The sequence below is a fragment of the Dama dama genome, chromosome 6, assembly GCF_033118175.1.
Source record: "Dama dama isolate Ldn47 chromosome 6, ASM3311817v1, whole genome shotgun sequence".
In the NCBI taxonomy this organism is placed as follows: Eukaryota; Metazoa; Chordata; class Mammalia; order Artiodactyla; family Cervidae; genus Dama; species Dama dama.
This window is the reverse complement of record NC_083686.1, coordinates 46,622,213-46,649,811: the sequence shown is the minus strand read 5'-3', so window position 1 is coordinate 46,649,811 and position 27,599 is coordinate 46,622,213. Positions and strand designations below refer to the sequence as shown.

Sequence of the window (27,599 nt, the reverse complement as noted above, 5' to 3'; positions counted from 1 at the left end):
GTCCATAGAAAATGCACAGATTCTTTCATCTGTTCACTTTTCACAATACCTATAAGGGTTAGTGGGCTTCCTTGGTGCTTCAGATGTAAAGAGTCCACCTGAAATTCAGGAGACCCAGGTTCGATCCCTGGGCTGGGAAGAGCCCCTGGAGGAGGGCATGGCAACTCACTCCAGTATTCTTCCCTGGAGAACCCTCTGGACAGAGGAGCCTGGCGGGCCACAGTCCATGGGATTGCAAACAGGCGGACACGACTGAGCGACTGAGCACAAAGATGAGTAAGCGGGAGCACGTGCGACGCGCCTGCTTCTGGGTTCTGGAGACGGAGCAACACATCTCTACTGCGTGGGGCTTACACTCCGGAGTGGAGAGCTGGACAAGAAACAAGCAAAGAGTGTAGCATGAAGGGTGAAGGATACAGCACGCTGGGGCATATTCCAGTGGCCCTGGGCCCGCTGAGTGAACTGGGGAGGAAGGATGGAGGAGCAGGACAGGTCATACCACGGAAGGGCCTCCTGTAGGTCAAGGCTGTTTCACAATAACGAGGGAGAAGCTGCTTAGGGCTCCTTGATGATGCTGCTTGGCCCATGTGAGGAATCCCCGGGCGGGCCGCTGTACAGCACAGCCGCCTGGAAATCGCTCTCCACATGCTCTTGGGCTGGGTGCGCGCCATGACCTCAAGGAGCCGGCCACATTCTGCCCTAGAGTCAGAGTGGGTCTGCTTCATAAGCAGTATACTGGCTGGTCCAAAAGACATGATTCCACCTCTTGCCTGCAGATAGGGAGAGAGGAATGCCTTGGCTGGATGTTTTGACAAATAAACACAAGAAAGGCTTTATTCAGCCTCGCTCTTTGCAGCCTAGCTCCACATTTAGGCCCAGGTAAAGAGGGATTTGAGGGAGGATTGACTGAAATGTAAATAGACTTGTGTGTGCTAAGTCGCTTCAGTCGTGTCTGACTCTTTGCGACCCCATGGACTGTAGCCCACCAGGGTCCTCTGTCCATGGGATTCTCCAGACAAGAATACTGGAGTGGGTTGCCATGCCCTCCTCCAGGTGTCTTCCTGACCCAGGGATGGAGACTGCATCTCTCATGTCTCCTATATTGGCAGGTGGATTCTTCATCACCAGCACTACCTGGAAAGCCCATTGTCAATGGACTACTTCCCAACAACTGATTATGGGATGATCCAGGCTGGAAAATTACTCTGCTTCATTCTCATCATGAAGATATAAAAGTATTAAACCTTTATAATTTACAGAGCATTTTCACATGCCTAATCTCAATGGATATTCAATGTATATACGGCACAAAAACTGTTATAATTTATTTACTGTTGAGCTAAACATATTTTTTAGTTAATATGGGAGTACACATTCTTTAGGTGCTTCCCTGGTGGCTCAGTTGGTAAAGAATCTGCCTGCAGTGCAAGAGATCCAGGTTCAATTCCTGGGCCTGGAAGAGCCCCTGGAGGAGGGCATGGCAGCCCACTCCAGTATCCTTGTCTGGAGAGTCCTGTGGACAGAGGAGCCTGGCGGGCTACAGTCCACAGGTTGCAAAGAGTCAGACACGACTTAGCGACTAAACCACCACCACATATTCTCTGCAAAAGAAAAAAAAATTAAGTCATTGTTGTTTGCTTTTAGAGCAAGGTAAGAACTGTCTCAGGCTACACTGGAGTTTTCCTAGCTTGACAAACGCTAAGGTCATGGAGCGGCTAGCTTTACATTCCACATGAATTAATAATGGACTTCACACAACATTCCCGGCAGAGATGGCCCAGCATACCAAGCTTCATGTTCCTCAGGCTTGGAATGTGTAATTCCTCTCTGAGCTACATTCTGCTGTGTGAAGCTCTATTTTGGGACTAGGTTGCTTCTTTATATAGAAACCAGTACCCTTGTCAAATCAAGTGAGTACATGAGTCATTTGTGCATTTCCTAAAAGCGATCGCATCACGTTTTTCTCATCTGCTATCCATTTTCTTTTTTAATCAGAAGGGAGATGCATTAACAAGGCAAATATCTTGGTGCAAATCCTAACCTCTCACAGAGTTCTGTTGGAATGAAAATGTTTTCTTATTTTTTGGCAGTGACTGAATTTCAAGCTTGTTTAAGAAATGATCACATCATGATTTATATTTCATGAACCAAGTAACTTACCTATCTCGGCTAACCTGGGGCCCCATTTCTACAATTCACAGTATGACCTGCGATATTTTAGACACTCCTGAATGGCCTGAGCCAGAGATGCTAATTAGGGCTTAGAAAGTATTTGATGGTTCCTGTGATTTTGAGAGCTAATTAAAGCAGTGAGAATCAGTAGCTTTGGCCCCAAACAAGACTTCAGTCCTGTTAATTCCACCGTATAGGTGATCTTGGAATGAAGGGAAGTAGAAGTTTGTTCTCTCATAACATGGGTGGATATTTATGAAGTTTTAATTTCCTTTTAGCTTCTCACCTTAGAAGCTGAGGCTGTGGGGAGTGGTTTTGCTTTCTCTGCAAAGACAAATAAGGATGACTATAGTGTTCTGAGGTGACCTTTTAAGCACCCTAAGAAAAGTTAGAGGGCAAATATTAGGTGTGTCCAATCTGCTTAGGAATTTGGAACCAATGATTCTACTAAACAATTGGCTCAATTGTCAGATTCTTTCTGAACCGTTTCTTCTTATGTTTATCACCTGATCTTAGAATCCTGTCAATATCCCAAGAGCATCACTCCTGCAGGACCAATTCTTATTCCTCTTCGCTCCTTAGTCTTCTGGGCAAATGATGGGTTGGAGAGAGAAGGGGCAGGATCCTTGCATGCTTGCAGGATTCTTTGCACTGGGGAAAAGAAGAAGAAAACGATCTTAGAGAAAATTAAGTGTCCAGTGCCAATATTGCAAGACTTTTCATTTAACTAAGGGAGCCCGAATCATGGCTTTATTGATAATGCAGTCCTGGAACTAATAATATGCAGTCCTAATAATTAGGAACTAATGCAGTCAGTTCCTAATGCTCAATGTTTTAAAAGGCTTTGGGAAAATGCACCCTGTGAGTTTTCTTACTTTCCACGAAAACACAGTGGAAATTCACTAGCTGCTCCAAGTAATATTTAAAACTTGAATATATTCTGAGTATTGTCATCAGTGTGTGTGTGCTGAGTTGCTTCAGTCATGTTTGACTCTTTGCAACCCTATGGACTGTAGCCTGCCAGGCTCTTCTGTTCATGGGATTCTCCAGGCAAGAATATTGAAGTGGGTTGCCATTCCCTTCTCCAGGGGATCTTCCTGACCCAGGGATTGAACCCGCATCTCTTATGTCTCCTGCATTGGCAGGTGGGTTCCTTACCACTAGCACCACCTGGGGAGCCCCACTGTCATCAGATTACTTATCAAATAGGTGTTCTATGTTGTCAGAAAAAAACAACTTAGGCTTTAAGATATAAATCATTGAGAGGAGAAGAAAATCTCCAATTTTGCCCTGAAGGACAAGGAGGATTATCTCCACTTTTTCTCTTACCTTCACTTTACACACTATATTGAAGTAGAGAAAGAGAGTGGAGGAAATCTTCCAGAATAAGAAAGATAAAATCTGGTAGAGCAGCAAGGGATTACAATTGCAGAACACTAGTTCTTCTTTCTCCCTGAGTGTGGAAAGGGGGGTGGGGAGTGTGGGTCATTCGCTACCATAGAAACTAACCAAGGTATGTAGAGGGGAGGGAAGGCCCATTTGAGGAACTTAAAGATCTTAACTTTTTTCAATGTTATATTGTTCTGGTCAATAGGTAATCTTTCTAATGGCGAGAGGTATGTGTATGTGTGCATGTATCCTTTTTATTTGATTTCCAATCTGCCTTCCCTCTTTTGTCTCTTGAGCTGAGTTATTCTTTCAGTCCAGCCTCTGCTAAAGAGAAGGTTGACAATTTAAAAAAATCATTGTGCCCCCACTGTGTACCCTGCAGTGGAATGCACAGAACTGCAAGACATTCAACATAGTGCACAGGGCCATTGGGCAAAAACCCTCTATACACTTACTTCCATCTGGTGCTATTTCCACACTCAGAAAGCTCTTAGAAAATGAGTAGCTCAAAATGAATTCTTTCCCCTCTTTCATCCAGATGCTGCTTCTGAGCCATGGTTCTTCTTAATTTTTAAAATAGAATGATTGAAAGGCTCTTACAAGTCATCCTCAGTGAAGATGCAGGAGACTCGCCTCCAGTGGGTGTTTCTTGTTCCTTTAGGCAAGCACCTTTCCTTTTCTCTTGTTCAGTCCTTTAGTCTTTTCCAAATACCATGGAAGGCTTAGGAGCAATGGATCAGATGTTTGGAAAGCTGGTGAGGATGTCAATGTCTGCTTTTCAGGAAGGAGGATCTGTTCCCCTTGTCCCTGAATCTGGGTGGGTTCTGGGACGGACCAATATAGCTGAAGTGATGCTGTGCCAGTTGCCATGCACAGGCCTTAAGAGATCGACAGCTTCTGCTTCCTTCCTTAGAACACTCCTGCTAAAGGAAGCCACTGCCATGCCGTGAGCGAGCCTGAGCTAACCACACTGAGAGGAAGACAGAGATACTGGCCAGTCCCCAGCTGTTTCAGCCATGTCAGCTGAAACGCAGAGATGTCAGTGAAGAAGCCATTTCAGACGTCCAGCCCAGATGAGGCTTCAGATGACTCCAGCCCAGCTGCTATCTGACTGCAACAACACGAGATACCCCAAGGGAGAACCACCAAGCTGAGCACAGTCAACCACAGAACTGTGAGACATGAAGGCTGGGGGTGGTTTGCTAAGCAGCAACAGAAAACTGCAATGGGAAGTAATGATGGCATCTACCTTTCAGGACCATCACGAAGGAAAAAGGAGATTTTTGCTTGTTAAATCCCTAACCTGAAGCCTGGAATAAAACAAGCCTTCAAGGTACATCAATTCTCCTGCTCCTTCCTCTTTGTTTATATTAATTCTATGTGTTTCTGAGAAGGGGTAACTCCCAGTGTCATGGTCTGAGGCAGGGTCGGGTGGAGGTAGGTAGGCTCTTTGCTTGATATTTGGAATCTGAAGAGCTTTCCCCCATCTTTTTCTTCTTCCTTTCCTTCCTGTGTTCTTTAAAGCACAGTCAGATCGTTTAGACCTAAAATAAGAATACCAAATTCAGCCTTTGTGTTTCAGACAGAAAAATCATAGGCTTGGTACAGGCTCATGGTACTGAAAAATCAAGCTCCAGAAGCTAAAATGATTCAAAGCAAATTTCCCCTTGACAACTTTTATATGTCTCTCTCTGTGTGTGTATAAAAAACAGTGAAACAAAAACTTTATAGAGTACACAATTATTTTACCATGTAAGCATGATAGAACTATTGCCTTTTTTTGGAGGGGGGAGTGGGTTGAAAAGTACATGGTTACCTGTAATTACAGTCTCCCTAAATTTGATTTTATGGCAAAGAAAAAAAAAGGCACATTTCTTTGGAGTGTCTATGAACAGCAAAATTCAAGTTTGAGTTAAACCATACAGAAAAACATAGTGCATTTTGGATATATCTTTTCCCTTCAGACTCAAATGGCTGAATTTCTGTCATTCTTGATACCTCCCTAGAAGCCAGTCTTTCCTTATATTTATGGCTATATTAAGGTCTTGCTAATTATGTTGCCTTTTCTAGCAGACTTGCTGCCAAGCAACTTGAGATTACTCTCCTTTTTCGTCCTTGAGTTCCTGCAAACACCTAAACCGTGACAGGCCAGAGAGTTCATCTCAGCGTCTGAACTAGGTCATCATCATAAATTCTGTCACATACCTGGTCAGTGAAGTCAAGGTTGGAAGGGGGAGTTGAACTAGATGCCTGATGTGTAGATAAGGGAATTGGTTTACTTTACTTTTACGTTTTATTCTTTAATGTGGGTGTGGACACAGGGCCATGGTGTTTGCTCTCATATACCTCTAGGATAAAAGCCTCTGGAAGATTTGGGGGCCGGCAAGGTTAGGGGGGTAGTGAGGAGATGGGGTGAGATTGGGGGATGGGTAAGCGGTCAGCCTGAGTGTCTGGTGACATTGTGCAGCAGTTCCAGCTACAGAACGTTGCTTGCATGGGGGAGTCAGATGCCTTTCCTTGGTGAGGATGTGAGGGGTTGGAGCTTGGGATTTCATGAGCGCAAACTGGCATCAAGTCACTTAACTGATCTTGCCATTCCTCATAACCAGAGACTAGGTTCAGATGCTGTTTGCCTCCCAATCTGGTCAGTATCCCGTGACAGCTGGGGCAACCGTTTCTTTCCTTTTCACAGCTCCTGGAGGAGGTGTGATGTGTGTGAGGCGCTAGAAAGCTTGTTCTATAATTACTTCTAGATTTGCCTCTGGGTGTGCTGTACACGCACCAGACCATATGTGTGTTCACGTGAGCTTGTCACTCGGCCAAGAAGAGGTAGAACAAGAAGGGTGACTTTATTTCCCACCCCTCAACCCGCCAAAGTCAACGTCAAAGTGGGAGTGGGTACCGGGTCCTTTAACAGACTGCCACTGTAGTCAAATCTGTGACCCGGGATGCCGCCCCAGAGGCACCCGAGTCAATGTCTTCCGAACGTAGTGGACAAGCGCGCAGCTGGACAGCCAGACGAGAGACCCCGAGCGCTCGCACCCCAGCGGCCCCGGCCTCCCGGGCGCAGGTTCCCCGAGGGTGGGCGGGGCTGGGCCCAGAGGTCCGCAGGCCGCCGGGAATAGGCGGGCGGGCTGGGCATCCGGGCGGGTGCAGATGCCTAGGAAAGCTCATGCGGGACCGGGGCGGCGCTCCTGTGGGCAGGCAGGCAGACAGGCTGCAGACTCTCCACCGCCGATCCCAGACCCAGCCCCTCTTCCCGGAACCGAGGCGCCCCCAACCCCACAGCCACAGCATCTGCCCCGTGTCGGCGCAGCGGGACCTAGGCCCGCGCCCGCCGGCGCCCGCCATTGGCTGCGCGGTCGCCTGCAGTCCCCGCTGCCCCCTGCCAGGCTGCCTGCCCCATTTCCCCCGCGCCTCACGGGGCCCCGCACTGGCTCCGGGAGACCCCAGGGGCGCGGCGCGCGCGGAGCGGCGCCGTGGGCGGGGCCTCGCGCAGGACGCCCCGCGATTGGCCGCGGGAAGCAAGGGGTGGGGCCGGTCGCGGAGAAAACAGCGCGCGCGCAACCCGGCTGCAGTCCCAGCCCGGAGCCTGAGCCTGCGCTAGTTGGCCGCCGCGTCCTCTCCGGTGCTTTTTATTTTTTTCCCCCCCTTTCTTTTTCAACCGCGGAGTCCTCTGCCTGGTCCTCCCGCCGCTGTCGCGCAGTGCGATCGTCTTCCTGCCCTGCAGGTCCCGTTGCCCGCGGTGAAGCCCCGGCCGAAGCGGCGATGCGCCTCATTCAGAACATGTGCACCATCGCCGAGTACCCCGCCCCGGGCAGCGCAGCCGCAGCCGATTGCTGCCTGGGGGCCGCGGGCCGCCGCCTGGTCAAGATTGCCGTGGTGGGCGCCAGTGGCGTGGGCAAGACTGGTGAGTCCTCGCGCTCCGGCGAGAACCCGCTTAACTCTCGGTCTGGAGTTCGGCTGCCCCCGCTGGCAGTTGCGACTAAACCGGCCTTGGAGTAGAGGTTGGAGCTGCAACCGGACCTCCCACCCTCTCCTATTGACCAGCGGTCCCTCGGGAAGGACCTTAGACAGCTTCGTTTCCACTACCCCCTCCTTCATCAGATGAGGGAAACAAACTGATCCTAAATGGCTTGACGGCCCTCTACACAACCGACACAACTGGGATTCGAAGTTTTGGGGTTTTGAGCCCCTGGCACAGGAAGGGGAGGTAGTGAACGTAACCCTTCCTGGAGCTCTTTAAGGTTAGGAAAGACGTTTGTCTGCGGGCAGGCTTAGGTGTGGCTCGGCCGGGCTCGGAGAATGGGGGTGGGCCAAATGACCCTTCCAGCTGGACAGAGCCGTAATTCACAATGCCTCCTAGCCCCTCGCCGTTGTGTCTGGAACTAGGGTCGGGGCGCTGCAGGGTAGGAATTTCACTTGGTGGCTGGCTTTCCCTGAGAGTTGTTTTTTAGCGTGGGGGTTGGGGGAGGGAGACCAATCTAACTTCTTGTGCCAAGGCTAAGCCCCTTTCCTTTCTCTTTTCTGACCTGCAGCTCTCGTGGTCCGGTTCCTCACCAAACGATTCATCGGCGACTATGAAAGAAACGCAGGTGAGGAAATGTATTTGAAGAAAGTGCTCTCAGCCTGCACTAGTACTGCTGTTCTCATTTTTTAAGTGTCTACCAGGCAGGTTCCTTCAGAGTGACAGCCAGAGCACCGGGATCCTGCCACTTCCAACTTTCCTACCCCCCTCCTGTGTGCCCCCCCCACCTCCCATAACTGCCATCTGGCCTCATTCCATTCCAAGCCCATTCATCATTTTATCAAGTGCCTGAAAGTATTCTCCTTGGTATGTTTTAACTATAGGGACCCCAGTTGGAAGCACCCTTTGTACTCAAGAGCCTCTCCCTTCAAAACACTCCTGCAAAAGTCATAAAAAAGAAAAAAAAAAAAAAAGATGGCCAGCGCCTACCCCCACCCCTGGCCTTCTCTGTTGGCTGCCTTTCAGAGGTGACCTTTTAAAGCAGAGGCCAAAGGAGCGCAGTTGTAAACCTAAAGTTCTCTTTTCTTAACAAAGAAAAATAACTACATGGTAAAAGTTTAGGAGGAGAGTTCCTGAATAAATGATTGGACATCCTTTCAATCCCTGTGATTAAGGATATCCACTGGGGAGGCTTAAGGGCTTTCTACCTATGCTCTGCTAGCAAATTGCTTAAGTCCTTAGACCATATGAAGTACCTACAGGGGATTACTTCACATGTACTATATAAACCATCCCCAGATAAGGCATGGCAGCCTTCTGCTTTGATGTAGAGTCAGCTATGTTATGTTACAATTTTATTCCAATTGATGATGTTGGCTGTGAATTTACTGACAAGATCTGCCCACTAAGCCATTATATCTAATGGCTAAAAAATAAATTGGTGCCAAAGAGCGATGAGTATGAAAATAGAACAAGAACATCTTTTTCCAAGGAAATTCTCTCAACATGTAAGTTTTGTTTAAAATTAGGCAATTAAGTTTCCAAGAACATAACAAGCTTTGTCCTGGTTTTAATAAACCTGCCTATGCAGGGTTGAAACTGCAGTTGTTTTAAAAAAAACATCTGAAATAAGTCCATTAAATAGAATAGACTATAGCTGATTTTGTGCATTGGTTCAGGTTATAATTTCTAAGTAAAAATTATCCTACAATTTTTTGTTCCTCCCTACAATGTTTTAAAAGTTGTATAAGAAGGAAGGACATAATCTTTTTTTTCCCCTTTATAGGTAATCTCTATACCAGACAAGTCCAAATAGAAGGTGAAACGCTGGCTATTCAGGTGCAAGACACTCCAGGTATTCAGGTGAGTGTCTGAGATACGCGACTAAGTCTAAGGGGAGTCTGCCTGGCTCCTGTTCTGTTTTCAAAGTACCTGTGCCGAAGAAGGAAAGGAACCTGGGGAGTCAAGTCTAGGCTTTTATATATTGCTTGACACTTCAGTTGTATCTGGCTGTTGATCAGTCTTAGCCTAGATGGGAGACTTGGCTAAAGGGGCAGAAATCTTCTAGGACGATTTTACTCAGCAGGAAAGACCAAACCAAACACACTTGGATTTGGCAGAATGCCCGTGCGAGGGTTTAAAAGGTCAGTTTTTACATTTATGTTTTTGGCATTAAAAATCAAACATCTAGGTATCGTCTCCAAATCCTCAGAATCACTCTTACACTGTAGAAAGTTACTCTATAGACAAAGAGCCATGCTAGTGTGTGTGTGTGTTTTCCCTCTTGAACTGGGCAGTTATCCAGGTTTAAATGCTTCCAGCTCCTATCTTTACTTCCCCAGACTTACTGTCTAGCCAGTTAATTTCCCATTTTGTGCAACTACAAAGTCTCTCTCTGCATGGAGTTCTCTGCAGGTCAATTTTCCACTTGAGTGTGGTGAGCTGCTCTGTTATTTATTCCAGCTCCATGCAGCTGGATCAACATATTGTCGAGAAAGCTAAAGTGTGGGGGGATAGAACTTGTTGACGGCCTGCAACCTGGTGCTCTTGCCCAGGGCTCTTTTGAATGCTATGTAGCTGAGCCAGGGCTCTCTCTGGCCCTTGCCCTTCATCTCGCTCTCACCCGTCTCTTCCAGGTCCACGAGAACGGCCTGAGCTGCAGCGAGCAGCTGAACAGGTGCATCCGCTGGGCGGACGCCGTGGTGATCGTCTTCTCCATCACTGACTACAAGAGCTATGAGCTCACCAGCCAGCTCCACCAGCACGTGCAGCAGCTGCACCTGGGCACCCGGCTGCCCGTGGTGGTCGTGGCCAACAAGGCTGACCTGCTGCACGTCAAGCAGGTGGACCCTCAGCTCGGACTGCAGCTGGCCGGCGTGCTGGGCTGCTCCTTCTATGAGGTGTCCGTCAGCGAGAATGACAACGACGTCTACAACGCTTTCCATGTGCTGTGCAAAGAAGTGAGTCACAAGCAGCAGCCCAGCGGTACGCCGGAGAAGCGACGGACCTCCCTCATCCCTCGGCCCAAGTCCCCCAACATGCAGGACCTGAAGCGGAGATTCAAGCAAGCCCTCTCGGCCAAAGTCAGGACTGTCACCTCCGTCTGAAGCAGGGCTGCTCGAGGGGGTTTGGTCTTCCCGGGAAGGGGTCCGGGGTGATGCAGGAACGTTGGACGCTGGCGGTTACTTGTGGTCACAGGAAGGGCTGGAGCGGAGAGGCCAGGAGGGCCTGTTGAATCGCTCCAGGAGAGGAAGTGTTGTCCTGAGCAGGGGGACAGAACTGATGCGCCGTGAATGAGCCACCTCTGATGACGCCAAACAGCCTCCACAGCTTTCCTTCTGGAGCGGGGAGGGGTTGGGTGATGGCTTGGGATTTTGTTAACTACCTTGTAAATGACAGTCAGTTGTAGATTCACCCAATATATTGATGTGATTTACAGTGGGAATGAAAGAACAGATTAAGCATTCACAGACTTTCCTTTTTTTTTCTTCTTCTTCTTTCTTTTTCTCCCCCCAAGAGAAAGAATTGATTTTTTAATACAAGTATGTGTCTCTGGAATACTCTTCCTTATAGAATGACTTTCAAACCTGAAGGATACTCAGATTTCTTTCTTTCTTTTTTTTTTTTTAAAGAAAAAGAAGAAAATGCTACCTCCACCCTACTAGAAAGAGTGGAGTTTATGGGCCGAATGTTATATATGCAGACATGTGTAAGCTTCTGGGCTCAGAACAGTGTGAGGATGCTGAGTTGGGAAAGTGTTGGCTGGTTGAGAGCACAAACTCTTCAGCCCCAGACTTTTGAGTAATTGTGAGGCTGTATAATTTTTTTTTTTCAGATTGTTTCTTCAGGTACAGAAAAACAAAATGTGTCCAGTTGATTTTGGTGTGATTTGTGTAAACACAGCAATGACGCCGGGTTTTTCCAGAGCTGGCCGAGTTGTGGCTTAACTGTGGAAACACTATCTTACAGCAAGCGAACAGATGCAGGGGCGACTGCCGAATCCCCGACACAGATGCACTTTAAAAAGCCACTCATGCTTTGGCTTAAACTGTAATTAATTTATTTTATGTACAATAAAGCTCATTTTAAAAGGGCAGACATCTGACTTGGTCTTGATTGAAATGTTTGTCTTTTGTCCTTCAGACTGTATGTCTCAGCACCTAGTGTTTCTCAGGCACGTCGAGGGGGCATTCTGCCTTCCTGGGGTGAGCCCTGGAGTCTCCCAACAAACCACTGAGGCGCATTCTATTCTTATCCCTGTTTTACAGATGAGGAAACAAACTTGAAAACAAGTTAGATAACTTGTCAAAGGCCCTGGCCTTTGAGCTTGTAAATTCTGGTTTGCTGCTGTCTAGTCAAGAGTAACACATCTATTCATTTCCTTCCTGATCCTCCAGGGAAACCTAAGACAGAGGCCTGGGTTTATATTTTAAGCTGATAAGAGATATCCTGGCTAAGCCATGGAAGATCATGCTCTTACACAAGACCACTGCTTATTATTTGCCCTATCTGGCGAGCCTTCATTGGGTATCCCGCTTTCGAAAAGTCACATTTTTCTCATGTTGTAGAAACTCACAGCCATTGATGCGGGGCGGTTCAGGAACCCCTTCCTGTGGCACCTTCCCCAGGCGACGTGCTAAAACTCTCATCTGCTTCCACTGGGCCAGGGAGAACTTTCATACAAGCCAGGTGAGTCACCACGTTTACGGGCAAATAATTACACCTTGTATTTGAGAGTGCTTTCACATATCTGATCTCATGTAACCCTCAGGATAACCCTGTGGGGAGGGCAGGGGAGGAAATATCACTGTTTCTACAGGTGAGAGAAACAGGCTCTGAGTTTAGAGTGATGTCCTTGAGTTCACAGAAAGGGCATGAATCAATATCTTCTGACTATATTCAATGTTCTTACTCCTTCACAGCATTTCATATGCGGGCCACTGCTGCATGTGTGGGGCCTCGGGCCGGAGGGAAGCAGCCATAATGAAGAGCTGAGGGTCTACTATGGGACAACGTCAGACTCTCAAATCTGTTTTCCCAAAGGGTGAATGTCCTGCCTGCTCTTGACAGGGCTTCTGGCTATGCCCTACACCTTCCTTAGGTGGAGGGCAGTTTTCTACACTTCAAACCTAACCTAACCTCTGAGAAAGTATTGGGGACAGGGAGGGAACGGTGCTCATGGGAGATTCTAAATATATCTCCTTTCAAAGGCAGTGACAAGGATCTCTGACTAGATTCTGCTCACGTTTGATTTTATTCATCCTATGTGGCTATATTAGTAATGTCCAGTGATTGAGCGGTTCATCTTTATATGCTTAACAATGGTCTTCTGCCCATTTCCTGGAAATAAAGATGAGTTTTCCCCGGGGCTTTATCTTGCAGTGGTGCTGAGCAGCGCTGGGCATCCTTTGTTTGTGAGCGGCGCCTGGCTGCCTCCCTGTCCATCCCACCTGCTCCGGGAATCTGCAGCGCTCGGGCAGAGCTCTCCTCCCCCCTCATGAGCTGGCCTTCCTGACCTCCTGGCACTTCTCCATTGCCCCTCACTCCCCACCGCACTGGACTCGGTCTCGAACTTCCTTTCAGAAATTCGGGCTTAAGAGTCTCAGGGTTCTCATCCATCCTGGGGATAATGCTTCGCTGGAGGCCACTCTGGAAGAGAGGGATTGACCCCTGGCTGGAAACCACCTGCGTTCCATTCCTGTCCACTGTCTCAGGCTGACTTGACTATTTACAGTTCTAGAGTACACCATGTTTTCTTCTCACGAATTTATCTTCCTATTTCATTACCTTTGTTCCTCTCTTTCATGGTATCTCTGAATCCCTCGTTTGTTTTTAGTATCTGATCTGCAATCACGTGGCACCGAGGATGGTCCCCTCCTACCTAGGTAGGGGATGGCCTCCCTGCCACCTGGGTAGAAGGAGGGAGAGGTGTGTGTGTGTTCAGGGGAGTAAAGAAAGGAATCGGAATTACTGAGCATTTACAGTGTGCCAGACTATAATCCATCTCCTTTAATCTTTTGAAGAATCCTGCAAGGAAGGTAATGATAACACTTCCAGTTTAAAGATGAGAAACCTGAGAGTCGGAGAGATGAAAGCTGGGATCACACAGCCAGTCATTGTTTCTCTTGACTGAAAACCTACGTCCCCAGCACTGGAGGGGGATTTGAAATAACTTTCATTGTCCACACCAACCCCACAGTCCATCTTTAGTCCCTTCTGCAGATGCAGAGAAGGTAGGCTCAGAAAAATGAGCTCCTAAGTGGCAGATTCAGATTCAAGACTCCACCCAGGTCTGCCTGACGCCCAGACGCCAGGCGGCCAGCTCAGGACTTGGCAGCTCCGGCCCCCCTAAGCAAGCCACCGTCGCTTTTCTGCCTCTGGCTTGCAGAGGCGGGTTCTGCCCATCCTGGCCCCGTGTTCTTCATCAGGCTTGCCTTAGCCTCCTCGTTGCTACCCCCGGCTCGTGGCTCCTCCCTGGCCCGGGCCTGCCTGGCTGCCAAGGCCACATCTGCTCTTGCCATCAGCTAGCTGCTCACTGGCCTCCAGTCCCAGGTCAGTAATAAAGACGTCCAGGCCGGCGCGGGGGCCAGCATGGCCCATAGCCCGTCTGCCTCAGCACCGGATCCTCGTCTGTAGAGATGTCTGGCTTTTCCTCCCTGCTGCAAATCAAAACCATCCGAGCACTCTACAGCCGGCCTGGCCCTGAGTCGTGGGCTGAGGTGGCTGAGTGCTCCTGGCCACCACCCTGCCCGAATCCCCGGTTCCAGAGCTGAGGGCCTGCCTGCAGGGAGCCCCTCGTGCTGGTGAAAAGTGAGATTTCAACATTCACTTTATACCCTGCGGAGGGTAAAGCTGTTGCTCAAGCTTGTGGTGAAATCCCTTAGGAATGAGCCCTTGGGTAACTCCGGTGTGGGGTGGCGGTGTGGGGCTGCCCCGCTGAGTCTTTGCTGGTAAGTCAGGATGGTCCTTGGAAAAGGCCACTAGGAGTTACAGAGCTTTATCTGTTACAATAAATAAACCAGGAGTGAAAACGCACCCTGCTCAGCGCCACAGGCTAGCTGTGTTAGGGATGGGATCCTCCCACAGCAGCCCTCTCACGAGGAGGGGACTGCTCATTATTACCACCTGGAGTTTACAGATGGGGGCACCGAGGCCTGGAGGTCACACTGCTGGGAGTGGCAAGCCGAGACTCAAACCCAGACAAGGCTGGGAGCTCTGTTCTAACCACCGCAGCTTCACAGGATGCCAAGAGCACAGCTGTTCCCTGCACCCCCCACCCCATCCTCCACCCAGGGCCAGATGTGCTACTTCTGGAGTCCCTGCTCTTTCCTTATCTGCTGAAGGCGCTTTGCAGGATTGACACCGAGTCTTCATTTTGCTCCTGCTTTTCATTCAAGGAGCAGCACCCTGTCCTATGCCTCCGACCTTTTTATTCAAAGCAAACTCTGGTCACCACGATCTTCTTTCAGCTCACCTTTCCTCCAGAGCCTTCTGCTATCTGATGTCTGCCTAGCTCAGTTTCTATAACCGGTGACCCCAGAGATGGAAAAAGATGATTATAAACTAAACTTTTGATGCCCCCCCCCCCCCCCCCCCCACACACACACACTCAGACACTGCATTTGGCTATATTTAATCTAGTATTGTGAGCATTTGGAGAACACAGTAACTGATGATGGGTAACATTTACAATCAGAAACTTCCTTTGTTTACCACTTCAGGTTAGAAGCTTTGGAAGATTCTTTTTATACAAGAGAAAATCAACTTGTAAAAATACATTAAAGGCCCAAGAGTAATATATCAATACATCTACTGTGAAAATATTCAAATGACACAAATATATTGAGAGTGAGGCATTCCCTTTTCCTAGTCCTCCTATAATAGACTCCTTCCCAGAGGGAACTGCTTGTTAGCAGTTGGAGTTTTGTATTTCCTGAAAGTTTCCTTTGCATATAGACATATGGTTTAAAACTTAACCTTGAGCAGATCCTCTCGCAGGGCCCAGGCATCAGGAAAAGCACCAGATGGTCATTCTGTGAGAAACACGGAGTCCAGGATGAGCCTCCTTCCCCGCTGTGGCCTGGAACGTTGGGGAGTGCCTGGCACGTGCCACTGGGGAGTTGGGAATGAATGAGTGATCAAGTGAATACAGACTGGAGACCCACAACAGGTTACTTATTTACTTTATTAATGAATTAGTTAATTTATTGGCCGTGCTTAGTTCCCTGACCAGGGATTGAGCCCAGACCACTGCAGGGAAGATGGTAAGTTCTAACCACTGGACTGCCAGGGAATTCAAGAGATTCTTTACTCATTTTTAAAAAGAGTGATCTTTGCTTTAATGATCATTTCTTTGGGGCTATCTGCCATTTTCTCCCTTACTCAATTTCAAACTTCTGAGTAGAATGAATGAAGCATCTGGGGTCTCCAGTATTTCAGCACCATGAAAGAACCAGTGTTAGGTGGAAAACATACTTGGACAAAATAAAGAATGTCGGGGTCAAGAAAACCTGCTTTGATGACATCTCAAAATGATTTCCAACTTCACAGTTTTCTCATAAAATGGTAGTGTGTGGCAGAGAACTATAAGTAGAGACACATTTTGGTTTACATTTTATTTCTTCTACCTGTTTAATTCACACTAGTCATTGTTTTTCAGCTTTCCCTCTTTATTATAAACATCTTTTGGAGACGCTAGAAATTTCCATCAGCTATACACCTACACATGCATGGGTTCCAAGAGGTTCCTTTCTGTTGGAGTTCTTAAACAATTCCACTCTGTGGGTCTAGGCTTTTCTGTTATGGCTAGAAGGAAGACTAAGATTCACAGAAAAGAAAGAAGTAGAAATGTGTAATCAGTAGAAATGTGAAATCATAAGTCATAAGGGGTAGGGTTCCAACCTAGACCTCCTGGACCAGATATCTTTATTGGGGCCTTCCTCTGGGAGGAGGGGAAACCTTTTATGTGCAGTCACAGTGCTCCAATCAACCTCTCCCCCACTCCTGTTCCAGGCAGGCTGGCAGCCCTGCCCAGTAAGCAGACAGGAACAATGCAGCTCTTTGTAAAAGGCAGGAGATTTACAACAGAGGCAGACGATCGGCACTGCCCTACCGCCCCCCTCCTTTCCTCCCCTGTTCAGAAATGTCTCAGATCAAGAGAGAAACAAAGCCTTAGATCCCATTCGCAACGTTCCCTCCTCAGCTACATTATCTTGAAAACCAAACTTTCCTGACACCCATGATTCTAAAGCATGTCTAACTTCTCCTAGACCAAGTACAGATCAAACGGCTTGTAATCTACCAACACTCACCAACAGGCACTTGTTTAGAATGAACAAACTTGCAGGTGGAATTAGAAAGATCACAGACAGAGGGGTAAGGATAAATGGGCATTATCATGAATTAGGCCAGGTGAAAGGCAGTTTGATGCCTTTAGAAAAACAATTAAAAAAAAAAAAAATCTCAGCAATACTTCACTGTGTGGTTACGAAGATCCTTTGGGCAACATTTAGTCATAACCATGATTAATAACAGGGAGACTGGTTTGGGAGGCATTGGATGGAGACAGATAACAGTACTGGGGTTTCCAGCTCAGGTAGGGCTCATCTTCTTGGGAGACGCTCAGAAGCCAAGGTCTGGATGCAGCCGGTCAGTCGCAAACAACAGCTCAGGGATGTTAAGCGGCTTTAGGAGTCGCGTGGACAGCACGATTACCTGACAACGGGCGGAGCAAACACATTGCAGACAATTAGGAGAGCCAATCCCAGCTTATTAGGTAACAAGAAATAAAATGCAACACACTTCTTTGAGGGGAAGGCACAGAGTGGATGCTGTGGAGGAAAAGGCAGAAGGCAGCCGCTGGAATGCCACTGGGTTCTCGAGTCCCAGGTGGAAGGAGGGGAACGCAGGCTGGGAAGGGCAGCTTGCAGGACGGGGGCTGCGTCTGCCAAGCCTTGGGCCAGTGGGCACTGGGCAGGGCCAAGCCTAGCCACTGCCTCGCTGCTTAGTTGCACTCAATCAGACCTTTGCTTCGTGATCTGGTAATCTGAACTCCACAAAGGGGTCCCTCTCTCCTCCAGGGAGGCTTTGCTCCTTCAGGGAAAGAGAGAAGGCATACTCAAGAGCCGCATGTTGCTGTGGGTGATAATGATGATGATGACTGTATCTATCTCCTAGTACCCAATTTCAATGACAGAAAGTCGTCATCTCACAGCTCGGGAGGTCAGAAGTCCAAGATGAAGGCGTTGGTAGGTTGGCTCCGTCTGAGGGCTGTGAGGGAGACCTTCCCTCTTAAGCTTCCTTAGGTCTTCACCCTGTCTTCCCTCTACAAGTCTGTCTCTGCGTCTCTCTTTCCCCTTTGATAAGGACACAGTCGTAGAGGATTACAGCTTACCCTAAGGACCTCATCTTTTTTTAAAAAATTAATTATTTTAGTTGGAGGCCAATTACTTTACAATATTGTGGTGGTTTTTGCCATACATTCACACGAATCAGCCATGGGTGTACATGTGTCCCTCCGTCCCGAACCCCCCTTCCACCTCCCCCCATCCCATCTCTCTGGGTTGTCTCAGTACACCGGCTTTGAGTGCCCTCTTTCATGCATCGAACTTGGACTGGTTAATGACCTCATCTTAATTGTGCTCAGCTGCTCAGCTGGCCAGGCTCCTCTGTCCATAGAATCTTCCAGGCAAGAATACTGGAGCAAGTTGCCATTTTCTACTCCAGGGGAATCTTCCTGACCCAGGGATGGAACCCTGCGTCTCCTACATGTCCTGCATTGGCAGGCGGGTTCTTTACCACTAGCACCACCTGGGAATCCCTTCATCTAAACTGATCACCTGCAAAGACCTATTTCCAAATAAGGTCACATTCACAGGTACGAGGGGTTTGGACTTTAACATCTTGTGGGAGGGGACACATTTCCACCCATGACAATGATAATAATAATGATGATATCTGCTAATACTTATTAGTTCTTATGATGTGCCAGGCACAGAGGATGCTCTCATTCAATATCCATTTAATCTTCATAACAACCCTATTTGCAGATATGGAAAATGAAAAACAGAAAGATTAAGTAATTTGACCAAGGACACACAGGAAGAAGCTGAATCAGGATTCCAACCCAGGCAGGCTGGCTCCAGTGTCCAAGTGCCTGTTGGGTCACTTCTCCATTATCAAGGGCTCTGGGAAGGCTGCTTACTCTCTGAGTCCATATGGACACTTGGGCCTCTCTGGCCTGTTGTCACGGTATCCCCCTCTTCTTCCCCAAGACGCAGCTGTTCCCGGGGGGCAGAGTTCCCTCTGAAGCACTGGGAGAGCGCATTCCCAGGGAAGTGAGGGGGAGGCGCTGGAGCCAGATTCTGGAGCCCAGCCCCTGAGTGCAGGGGTCCCAGGCGGCCAGCAGGCCTGGGCTTTAAGGGGTCACACCACCTGGCTGGGTCTCTCAGTGGGGAGCAAGAAACTCACTCACTCTCTTCCCCTTCCGCACCCCCATATGGTGCTAGGTAGAACGAAACCAATAAATCAACCAATTTGCTGGCCAAAAACAGAGCCTACTCTCTTATGTGGAGGACAAGCAGAGGGAAGGGAGGAGAGAAGAAAACATTTTAGAATGTTCTTGTTCTCAGTATTAAAAAGTTTTCTGTTTAAAACAAAAATTAACCTTTGAAAGCAGTGATTACTTTCTATTTTGAAAGAGAATTATCCTTGAAAATATATGGTTAATATCAGTCAAGTCACATTTTTGGCAGAAGAAATACACTGCAGCCTGTGCTCACGGTTTTCCTTGACAGCCATGTGATGCGAGTCTGGAGGCAGAGAGTGAACGTGAGCATCCCCTTATCACACGGTGTAGACACCATTGGAATATGCGGCTCTGGAGAGGGTCTCTACTCACCCCTCAGGGTCTTTGAGACCAAGCCCAACAGATAGTTGAGAATGGTGGTACCCAGACCAGCAGGCTCATTAGACGCTAGCAGAGCCCGGCACCATGGCTGATTGGCTACGTACCCTGGGGAAGGTCATTTCGCTTGTGGCCTCACTTTATCCATCCCAGGAGAAAAACAAAGCCGGCAGAATCGTGGCAAGGATGACCCAAGGCGAAGACTGTAAAGCGCGCAAGGCGCCCAGCCCTGCGGAGCTGCCGTTTCACTGTGATTGTGTGGTTGGGTCATGGCTGTTTGGTCACTAAGTCAGGTCCAGCTCTTGAGACGCTATGGACTGTAGCCCATCAGGTTCCTCTGTCCCTGTGATTCTTCAGGCAGGAATACTGGAGTGGGTAGCCATTGCCTTCTCCAGGGAATCATCTTGACCAAAGGACTGAACCTGGGTCTCCTGCATCGCAGGCAGATTCTTTACCTTCTGAGCCACCAGGGAAGCCCAGACCACAAGTTAAAAAACCCTTATTCAGATATTTTTAAAAGAGCACACATAAACACAAGCCTCCTTTGCACGAGAGCTGACTCTTGTGATGTGCAGGAGGACAGGTGGCCAGGCCACAGGCCTCCCCCCTTGCCCTGAGCTTGCCAGACCCCACCACCTGGGCTAGATGGTGCTAACCACCATGGTCAGACCATGCTAACCCCTGGGGTCCTTAGCTCCAAAGCCAAAACTGCAGATTCCTCTCTGGCTCAGGTGAGGGCAAGTATAGTGGCTAGAGTGAGTCTCTGAGGATGCGCACGTCTCATGAACATGGCAGAGGAACTGGGAGGGAAATGTAGGCTTGGTTGATGTGCAGACTTCCAGGGCAGTGACAACTAAGCCCAAAGAACCCATCGCTCTCAGGGTGGAGGCTGGGCTTCCACTCATGGCCGACGGACTGCTGGCCGTCACCTGCACTGAGCCGGCACCAAGGACCGGGACCCTGTCACAACCAGACAAGCGGGTACTTGGCAAGAGGGCTGAACCAGAGGACGTCTGGGGTATGTGTTGCAGAAGGTTGGAAAGAAACAGATGGAAAACAAAGGCAGTCTGTGAAGTCACTGAGAGGTGTCAGTGTCATCAGGAGGGAAGGATGTGGAGACCAAGGACTCCCGCCGGATGGTCCAGCGGTTCAGATCACAGCCTTAGGAGTGTCCCGTGTGAGTGGGGCCTCAGTTGGCCACCTGCCAGATGACAGACCCTGGAGAATTTGCTGGATCACTCTGAGCCTCAAGTTCTTCGTCTGTGAAGTGGAAATAATAACATCCACCTCACATGACTATCATAACGGTCAAATGTGAACGTAGATATAAAATATTCAGCACAATAACAGACCCTGGAGGGGCTTAAAATGGTGCCTGCTCTTATCATCTTCATTAGCACCACCACCTTCACCAGCCTCATCCTCTGCCTCATTCCCTCCCTTCAGCGCAGAGCAGTCACTGGGCTGATGCAGGGGAGGGGGATGTGCCAGAGACGTCTTCCCCATGTGTAAGTCTGATAGCATTTACTCCCAGGCTGCAAATCCTGACTGCCTTCCTCCACCCTTTCTAAGTTTGACCCACTGCTGCAGAACAGAATAAAAAAAGAAGAATGAAAGAATTGAGGACAGTCTAATGGACCTCTGGGACAACATTAAAGGCATCAACATTCACATTATAGGGGTCCCAGGAGGAGAAGAGAGAGAGAAAGGGCCTGAGAAAATATCTGAAAAGATCGGAGCCAAAAACTGCCCTAATATGGGAAAGGAAATAGTCATCAAGTCCAAGAACCACAGAGAGTCCCATACAGGATACACTGAAGGAAGAACACACCAAGACACATATTAATCACACTGGCAAAATTTAAAGACAAAGAGAATAATACTAAAAGCAACAAGGGAACAGCAATAAACAACATACAAGAGAATCCCCATAAGGTTATCAGCTGATTTTTCAGCAGAAACTCTGCAGGCTGGAAGGAATCGCACAATATATTTAAAGTGATGAAAGGGAAAAACCTACAACCAAGAATACTTTACCCAAAGGCTTGGTCAGACCCGACAGGGAAATCAAAAGTTTTCTAGATAAGCACAAGCTAACAGCATTCAGCATCACCAAACTAGCCATACAGCAAATATTAAAGCAACTTTTCTAGATGTAAAAGAAAAGGCCACAACTAGAAATAAGAAAATTATGAAAGGGAAAGCTCACTGGTAAAGGCAAACGTACAGTGAAGGTAGGAAATCACCCCTCCACAAATAAGAATTCAAAACCAGCAACTATGAGAAGAAGACAGTACAAATGCAGGCTATTGGACATGCATTTGAAATTAAGAGACCAGTCTTGTAAGTAGATAAATTGCTATATCAAAAACTTATGGTAACCACAAACCAAAAATCTATAAGCCTGACCCTCTTAGAGAGCATCGCAAGACTTTGGAGTCTGCAGGCTGCTCAGCACTCCACACCCCAGCCCCTGGCCACAGCATCCCCCTTGTCACCAGTTCCACATTCTAGACTCTCTAAACTATTTACAGTCCCACAAATGGAACTTTGGGGGTGTTTCTTCATCTAGAATGAGAGTTACCAACTCTTTGCCTGAAGACCTTTTAGTCATCCTTCAATGATCTGCCTAGGCATCACCACCTCCAGGAAGCCTTCCCAGACCACCTCTCCCTGAAGACTGAGGATGTTCCCATGGCTGTTGCTATTACACTGTATTCCTTGTTTCCTTGAATTTCTTTGCTGTTTGCTAGCACAGTGCCTGATACCTAGCAGATCCCTGATACAATAAGCTAGCCAATGATTGATTAATTGAATAAACAAAAACAAGACTAGGAAGGAGGAAGTGGGTTTAGCCATGTTCAGCAGGGAGTTTTTCACACCAAGAGGCTCAAATATAATGGCTCTCTGTAAATTTGTTTCAAATTGGTTTAACTGAAAACCCATTTGTCTAAAATTCCTATTTTGAAGAACAAGCAGGATCACATGGCTAACATTTCCTTTACAGTAAAATAGTTGATGGTCCTGAAGTATTTTCACACCTCAGGCATCTTTTGTTCATTTTCAGTTTTCTAGCCTATCCAAGTGAAGGTATTTCTGCATTATTTGACTAAAATATTCCTTAAAATTATAAAACACTTAGCTAAATGGCAGGGGGTGGGGGAGGGGAGGTGGAAAGGTACTCTGAAAAAGAAAATGCTTAAAGCAATCTGAAATCAGCCTGCTGGATATGAAATTTAAATTTTATAAACATAGCCATCAAACGTGTGATATGAGGCAAATTAAGCACTGGAGACTTCCTTTCAGAGGACTGGCTTGTTCTCAGGCAACCGAGGGCAAGGATGGAAATCTCCCTCTGTGAGGCAGGGTCAGAGGACCCAAGGGCGCCTCGGAGCCAAGCCCCTAACGAGCAGCCTCTGAGGCGCCAGGCAGGCTCCCCTCCAGCCGAGAGAGCTGCTTTCCTCTCTGCTCAGTCTGCACTGGTTCCTGCAGGGGTGGCCCAGCCCCCCTGCTTTCTCTCCACTTTTCACTTTTTTGGGCATTGCTATAATTTGGAGGTGCCAGCATCTTCCTGTTCTATTTCTGCTGAACAGAGAGGAAGCAGGGCAGCCCAGGATTTAGACTCATATCCCTTGATTTCCAACACTGAGAATTGAAAGGAGCAGGGGACAAAAATGGTTTTTCTATTTTTCTCTTAAACTTGGGAGACGCTTTCCAGTAGAAGCAACTCACATGCACAGGCACCAACATGCATATTCATCCCGCTGATGAACTGGCTCTTGAGCACATATCATATTCAAGGCACCATTCGCCCTCATTTGTACAGGTGCCGCACGTGTTAAACAAAAGGTGTGTCTTGTTAAAGCACTGGGATAGTGGATTAAAACAGACACGATCGAGCTTTCTGGAAAACCCATTGCCTTTGCATTGCTGGAGGCGTGAGTGTGTTGTGCTCAGGCTCTTCTAAAGAATCCACAGAGATTTCAGATGTCTCCATTTTTGTCCCTTCTGATGGTTATTTAAAAAGAATTTACTTGGGGAAAAACAACAAGAAACTTCTATTGCAAATGACTTCAGCATTGCTAAGAGAATTGCATCAAATATCAAAGATACATGAAGTGCATAGGAATAAAGGGCAATATTAATAAGAATAATATGAACATGTGTGATGCTGTCTAATATTTCAAATTATAAGGTAAAGAAGAAAAATTGTAAATCTCACTGACATTTTCCTTGGAATAGGAAATGTCAGAACAAATTAAATGCAGACCAGAAGAAAAAAAAAAAGAAGTCGCTTGACTTCTCTCCTTGAGGGCCTGCATCAAATTTTAGGATAACCTAGGGCCAGGGTTTAGAGTCAGGATTCAGTTATCCTCGAACGTCTACCGTGGCACAAAATCCTAAGTGTGTGAGCACATTTCTGGGTCTACTCTTTTTTCCTATTACAGTCTCACTGAATGTTTGGTTCCAGAAATGTAGACGCACATGAAAGCGCGGTTGGGCCCCGTGTACCAGGAAGAGCCGTGGCGGCAGGTCAGGCCCACTTTGTCTCTCTCTGTTTCCTGAGCTGGCCTTCCCCTGTACTTTCTGGGAGGGTCCCTCCCTGTTATTTTCCTCCCACAATCCCAGACTTCGGCTGGCATCTCAGCCACGTCCCAGCCCCAGGGTTCAGCCTGCAGAGCTGTCTGCAGTGAGAAGAGGCCAGGGCTGGGCACACGTGTTCCAGAGCCACGGCAAGCCTGCAAAGTCAGCTGCTCGTGGCTGCGGCTGTTTGGGGTGGGGTTGAGAGGCTGCCTGTTTGATCCCTTTTTTTGTAGTCAGGGAAGAGGGCTTTCTCTAGCTGCCTGCTTTCTCTCATCAGCGCGTTTAGCAACAACCAGGGGAGGAGAGCAGAGAAAACACACCCACTGCAGTGTAGGACAGCCATCCTCTGGGGCTAGCAGGTGCTAATGCGGTTTCTGAATGCCACTGTTTCATGAGATCTTTATCACCTTCTGTAAAAGGGAATTTATTTCTGGATGTGTCTTGAGTGAGTGATAGTTGCTCAGTCATGCCTGACTTTTTGCAACCCCATGGACTGTAGCCTGCCAGGCTCCTCTCTCCATGGAACTCTCCAGGCAAGATTATTGGAGTGGGTTGCCATTTCCTCCTCCAGGGGATCTTCCCGACCCAGGGATCCTACATTGCAGGAGAGTCTTTACCATCTGAGCCGCCAGGGAAGCCTACTACTAAGAGACAATTCTAAGTATAAAGACAGGTCAACTTAAAAAGTATCAGCAGATACATGCTTGACTTTATCTTATAATCTATAGACAACACATTAGAATATGTAATGAATCCATACACCTTTTCCAAAGGAATACCCAAGACAGACGTAGCAATAAAGTTATAGATGACAGTCATCAATCAGATGAAATAATTTAGACGAAGCTTTTCTCTCTCCAAGATATGTGGGCCTTATGTGGCTTCTATCGGCAGTTTCCTTTGATGAGTGGATCCCTGAATGCCTTGCACATCTCAGCTCATCAACCCTCTCCTTCAGGAGAAGCCGATGTTATCTGAAGAACCCTCCTGCCTCCACCCCTTTCCTGCAGGTATTCCCATAAAAGCACCTGCCTATGTTCCAGAACACTCACGTCTGGCTGGAGCTTCTGTGTTTGATGTCAGTCAGTCACTCCCTATTAGAGTGTAAGTTCCATGAAAGCAGGGACAAGTCTGGCTTGGTCATTGCTCCACCCTCAGCACAAACAATAGTGCTTGGCACAGAGGACGTGCTCAAATAAATGTTTACTGAATAATCAACTAATCCAATTTAAGAGACTGTTAAGTTCCTATTCCTGGGTCCAAAAAGCATCTATGTGGTATGGAATAGATATGAATTACAGCAACTGATACAAAAGACAGGGTGGTCTTAGTTGTCCATAATCTCAGGATCAATAACAGGCTGGCGTAGTGTCCAGAAAAACTGCTTTTATCTCACTCTTCAATAATGCAAGTAGAATTTCTAGTGTTCAATGGTGATGGTTTAGTCACTAAGTCATGTCCGATTCTAGAAACCCCATGAACTATAGTCCCCCAGGCTCCTCTGTCCATGGGATTTCCCAAGCAAGACTACTGGATTGGGTTACCATTTCATTCTCCAGGGGATTCTTTACTGACTGAGCCACCTGGGAAGCTCTCTAGTGTTCAATATTCAATGAGTAATCCTGACGCCCAGTGCCAGATCCTTTCTGTGGTGCTGGAATTAAAATAAGTGCAAAGTCCTGAGGCTAGGAAAGAGAGGCCAGGAGGCCAGCAGAAAGGGGTAGGAAAAGAAGGCCCAGCGGCAGGTAGGGGCTGTGGTGGGAGGAGGAGGTGGCCCCAGCACCTCTGCACTGCTCAGCCCCTGGCAAGGGAGGCGCTCGGGTGTAAGTGAGCCTGCATAGAGAGACCAGGGTCCCAGGAGAGCCGCCCAGGGGCTTGGACACCCAGGTTCCCGGCACGGGCTGCGGTGAGGTGGCTGGAGGGACGCCCAGTCTGGAGAAGAGCAGCTGGGAAGAGGACCTGCGGAGGAGGGGTGAGCGTGATCTGTTGGGAGAGTCTGTGGGGCCTGGGAGCAAACAGTCCTAAGGGCCAAGGCCTCTAGGACTTGGGTAGGCTTTGGGCAAGGGGCAAATCCTCATCCCCGGGGACCTTTACGTGTAGGCTGGATTAGCTGTGGTATTAGATGCGCATGTTTAAGTCACTGGTCAGGTTAGAGTCACTCTCTTGGTTGCCAGACCCGCCCCACTTCAGTTGTTCCCATGTGTGCCCCGACAGAGGTCTAAGCAGGCAACAGATTAGCAGGCCTTCCTGCGTACAGCCAGAGCATCCAGCCCTCATCCCTCTGAATGCACCTCTGAAGCCGGAGCTGGTTACATCTCAGATCTGGGCTGACTTAGCTGCCCGTCTGTGGAGGTCTAACACTGGGAGACCTGCCTCCGCAGGTGTCGCTCCAGCAAACAGGCAGGTAATCCACCTCCTTTCAGGACTTGGAATGAAGGCCATGACGGTAAATAACGCCTCTCTGCAATCTTCCTGGGCCCTGTTAACTCTTCAGGGGGAGCTTTCTGCACAAAGGATGAGCAGCAGGCACGGCTGCCCCTTAAGCCCCCAACTCTTTGAGCCACTCTCTCTAGATGATTGAGGACAAGGTCGGTTAGTTGCAGTCCAGCCACTGAGCCACTGCAGATTCCGGGTCTCTGTTGTCAAACTCAGGTCACACGGCTTTGAAAAAGTGTGCATTTCATCCTTTTAGAGGGGAGATTAACGCATCTGTCAGCCAGTTAACAATGCAGCAGCTAAGAATTCGGTTCACCATGTTAGGGGCAGTGAGAAGCATGCTTGCTGATAAAAAAGAAGAATGTCTTGCTCAAAAAGGCAACTGCTCACTAAACAGACCCTGAACACTGCTGACGGAGTAGGTGTGAGATGAGGCTGAATTTACCACTTTATCAGAAATCCCATCAGCTATGACCAAGACAGGTGTTAGTAACAGCACAAGTGGCCATAGCCAATGATGGGTCACTGCCTTGCTCAAAAACATACCATGGCTTCTTGGACACCTGGGTCTCTTTCCTAAGTTGGGTGTTGGGAGACCCACAGAGATCTGGCCTTCTCTACACCACCAGGTGGCCTGGCCACCTCAACAACATCACACCACCAGCCCAGAGGGTGACAGAGCTCCTATCTGTGCACAGGCCTGGGGAGGCCCAGGCTTGGTCCTCAAGGAATGCACGTTTGCTTCAGGAGGCTAGGTCAGCAATGGGGAGCCATCAGCGAGCCGCCTGGGATGCCAGCGGGGGTAGGAGCTCCTTGGCTGGCTAAGCGGGTGGAAGTGGGAGACAAGGGCATCTGTACCTCTCCCCCAGGGAGCGGGGGAGCCAGGCATGGCTGGAATACCACCTGGATTCTCTGCGGTTGTGGTGGACTCTTCTCTGTCTCAGAGCCGGCATCCTACCCGAAGCACTGCACTGGCATCTCTGTTCTGCCGTCTCCAAACCACAGAAGGCTGCCGGCAGCATACAGACACAGCACAAAGCTGAAGACAGGCCCCAAGAGACAAGCCTCAACCTCAGGGTGGGGTCAACAGGAAGACGTCCCAGGGGCTCCATCCCCAGCAGGACAGTTCCGAGGACGGTCCTCGGC

General features: G+C 48.3%; 2 protein-coding genes and 1 long non-coding RNA gene across 4 annotated transcripts in view; 2 read left to right on the top strand and 1 right to left on the bottom strand.

Moving 5' to 3' along the window:
* The first annotated feature begins 4,605 nt into the window (after window positions 1–4,605).
* On the top strand, window positions 4,606–6,571 carry LOC133058889 (uncharacterized). 2 transcript variants are annotated; one of them, XR_009693419.1, is made up of 4 exons: window positions 4,606–4,735; window positions 4,818–4,894; window positions 5,635–5,769; window positions 6,315–6,571. It is a non-coding gene; the product is annotated as an uncharacterized LOC133058889 (long non-coding RNA). The 2 variants fall into 2 exon arrangements; XR_009693418.1 differs by lacking the exon at window positions 6,315–6,571 and having other exon boundaries at window positions 5,635–5,878.
* A 578-nt stretch (window positions 6,572–7,149) lies between these two features.
* RASL11B (RAS like family 11 member B) lies at window positions 7,150–11,626 on the top strand. The gene is made up of 4 exons (XM_061145976.1): window positions 7,150–7,471; window positions 8,100–8,156; window positions 9,315–9,391; window positions 10,165–11,626. Exons 1-4 carry the CDS (start codon window positions 7,330–7,332, stop codon window positions 10,633–10,635), a joined length of 747 nt encoding a protein of 248 aa, XP_061001959.1. The 5' UTR covers window positions 7,150–7,329; the 3' UTR covers window positions 10,636–11,626.
* Window positions 11,627–15,145: 3,519 nt separating this feature from the next.
* The window catches only part of SCFD2 (sec1 family domain containing 2), a 392,631-nt gene continuing 380,177 nt past the window's right edge, over window positions 15,146–27,599 (bottom strand). The window contains exon 9 of the mRNA XM_061145974.1: window positions 15,146–17,242. Coding sequence (XP_061001957.1) covers window positions 17,150–17,242 — 93 coding nt within the window. The 3' untranslated portion in view covers window positions 15,146–17,149. The remainder of the gene's footprint in view (window positions 17,243–27,599) is intronic.